Source organism: Cryptosporidium hominis, assembly GCF_000006425.1.
Source record: "Cryptosporidium hominis TU502 chromosome 2 CHRO012016, whole genome shotgun sequence".
In the NCBI taxonomy this organism is placed as follows: Eukaryota; Apicomplexa; class Conoidasida; order Eucoccidiorida; family Cryptosporidiidae; genus Cryptosporidium; species Cryptosporidium hominis.
This window is the reverse complement of record NW_666516.1, coordinates 1-1,336: the sequence shown is the minus strand read 5'-3', so window position 1 is coordinate 1,336 and position 1,336 is coordinate 1. Positions and strand designations below refer to the sequence as shown.

General features: G+C 26.3%; 1 protein-coding gene across 1 annotated transcript; it reads right to left on the bottom strand.

Annotated features, from left to right (window-relative positions):
- Positions 1-201: 201 nt before the first annotated feature.
- On the bottom strand, positions 202-885 carry Chro.20056 (hypothetical protein). The annotated part of the gene is made up of 1 exon (XM_659886.1): positions 202-885. The coding sequence occupies one exon, from the start codon at positions 883-885 to the stop codon at positions 202-204; it is 684 nt and encodes a 227-aa protein (XP_664978.1).
- Positions 886-1,336: the final 451 nt, after the last annotated feature.

The following is a 1,336-nucleotide window of genomic DNA, read 5'->3' as shown; positions in this document are numbered from 1 at the left end:
CCCCCTTTCCACACTCCCCCGACAAAAGTAAACTATTATTAAAATTATTGAAATTATTAAAAAAAAAAAAAATGTATTATTAAATAGAAAATATCATATTATTTACTCTATTAAATATATATTTATATTTATTTATATAAATATAAATATTATATTTATTTAATCATTATTCCATATTTTCTATATTAATATTTGTTATTTTTACTTTGATAATGTATTTGATACAATATCTTCAATTGTACTGAATACCTGCTTGATCATTTTACCTCCATTTTGATTACTCTTTTTATTATCATTTTTTTTATTATTTTCATCAGCATCATCCTCCTTTTCTAAATCCTTTACTTCATCATTATTATTAGACTTCTTTTTTAATCCATCAAAAACATCATTAACCTTCTCTTCAACTCTTTCTAATAAACCCTTCTTTGCTAATACTCTCAAATTGGATGTATTATTATAATATACAATTTCTGGTGTTTTGATTGGTGATGCTGTATCATTATACTTTTTACCATCACTACTTATACTTGTTTCATTATATAATGGATTATTCTTAATATTTTTATCATGATTATTATCTTCATTTTCATCATCATCTTCTTCTTCTTCATCATCCCTATCTTGTACTATAATTCTCTCATTACCACTCAACCCAGCTCTATTAAATCCTGTTAATGTTGGAAACCTTTGTAAATAATCACTTTCCCTATTCAATAAATTATTAACAGGATTGTTTCCTGATGAAGAAGTTTGATTTCTTTGCATTAAAGGTTCATTAGAATTCTGTAAATCATTATTTTGATTTCCATTAGATAATATTCCATCTTGTAAATCATTAATAAATCCAGGTGTCATATTTTCCATAGGTATCATTACATCCATCTTTCTTTCATTTGATTCAGATTCATTACCTAAATATCTAAAATATGGTCCAGGTAATGGAGCATATGGCAATGGTGAAATATATCCAACTGGTCGTGTAAATACTCCTCCTGGTCTAGAGGTTGTTCTTGTGTATGAATATGAATAATTATATGGATATCCTGGCACTCCTGCATATGGATATTGATATGAATATGTATATGGATATTGATATGAATAAGTATATGAATATGGATATTGATATGGATATGAGTAATACAAAGGTTGTTCTACAAAATATGGACGATCCACAAATACTGTTTGATCTTACATAGCCTCCTCTTCTATGTCCAAGTGATCTTATTTCAGTAGTAGAATTCTTTTCTTGTTTTTGAGACTTAACTACATTTCCCAAACATGCCAATATTAATATTATAACTGTTGTATTTTTTAATGTAAACTTGACCATCTT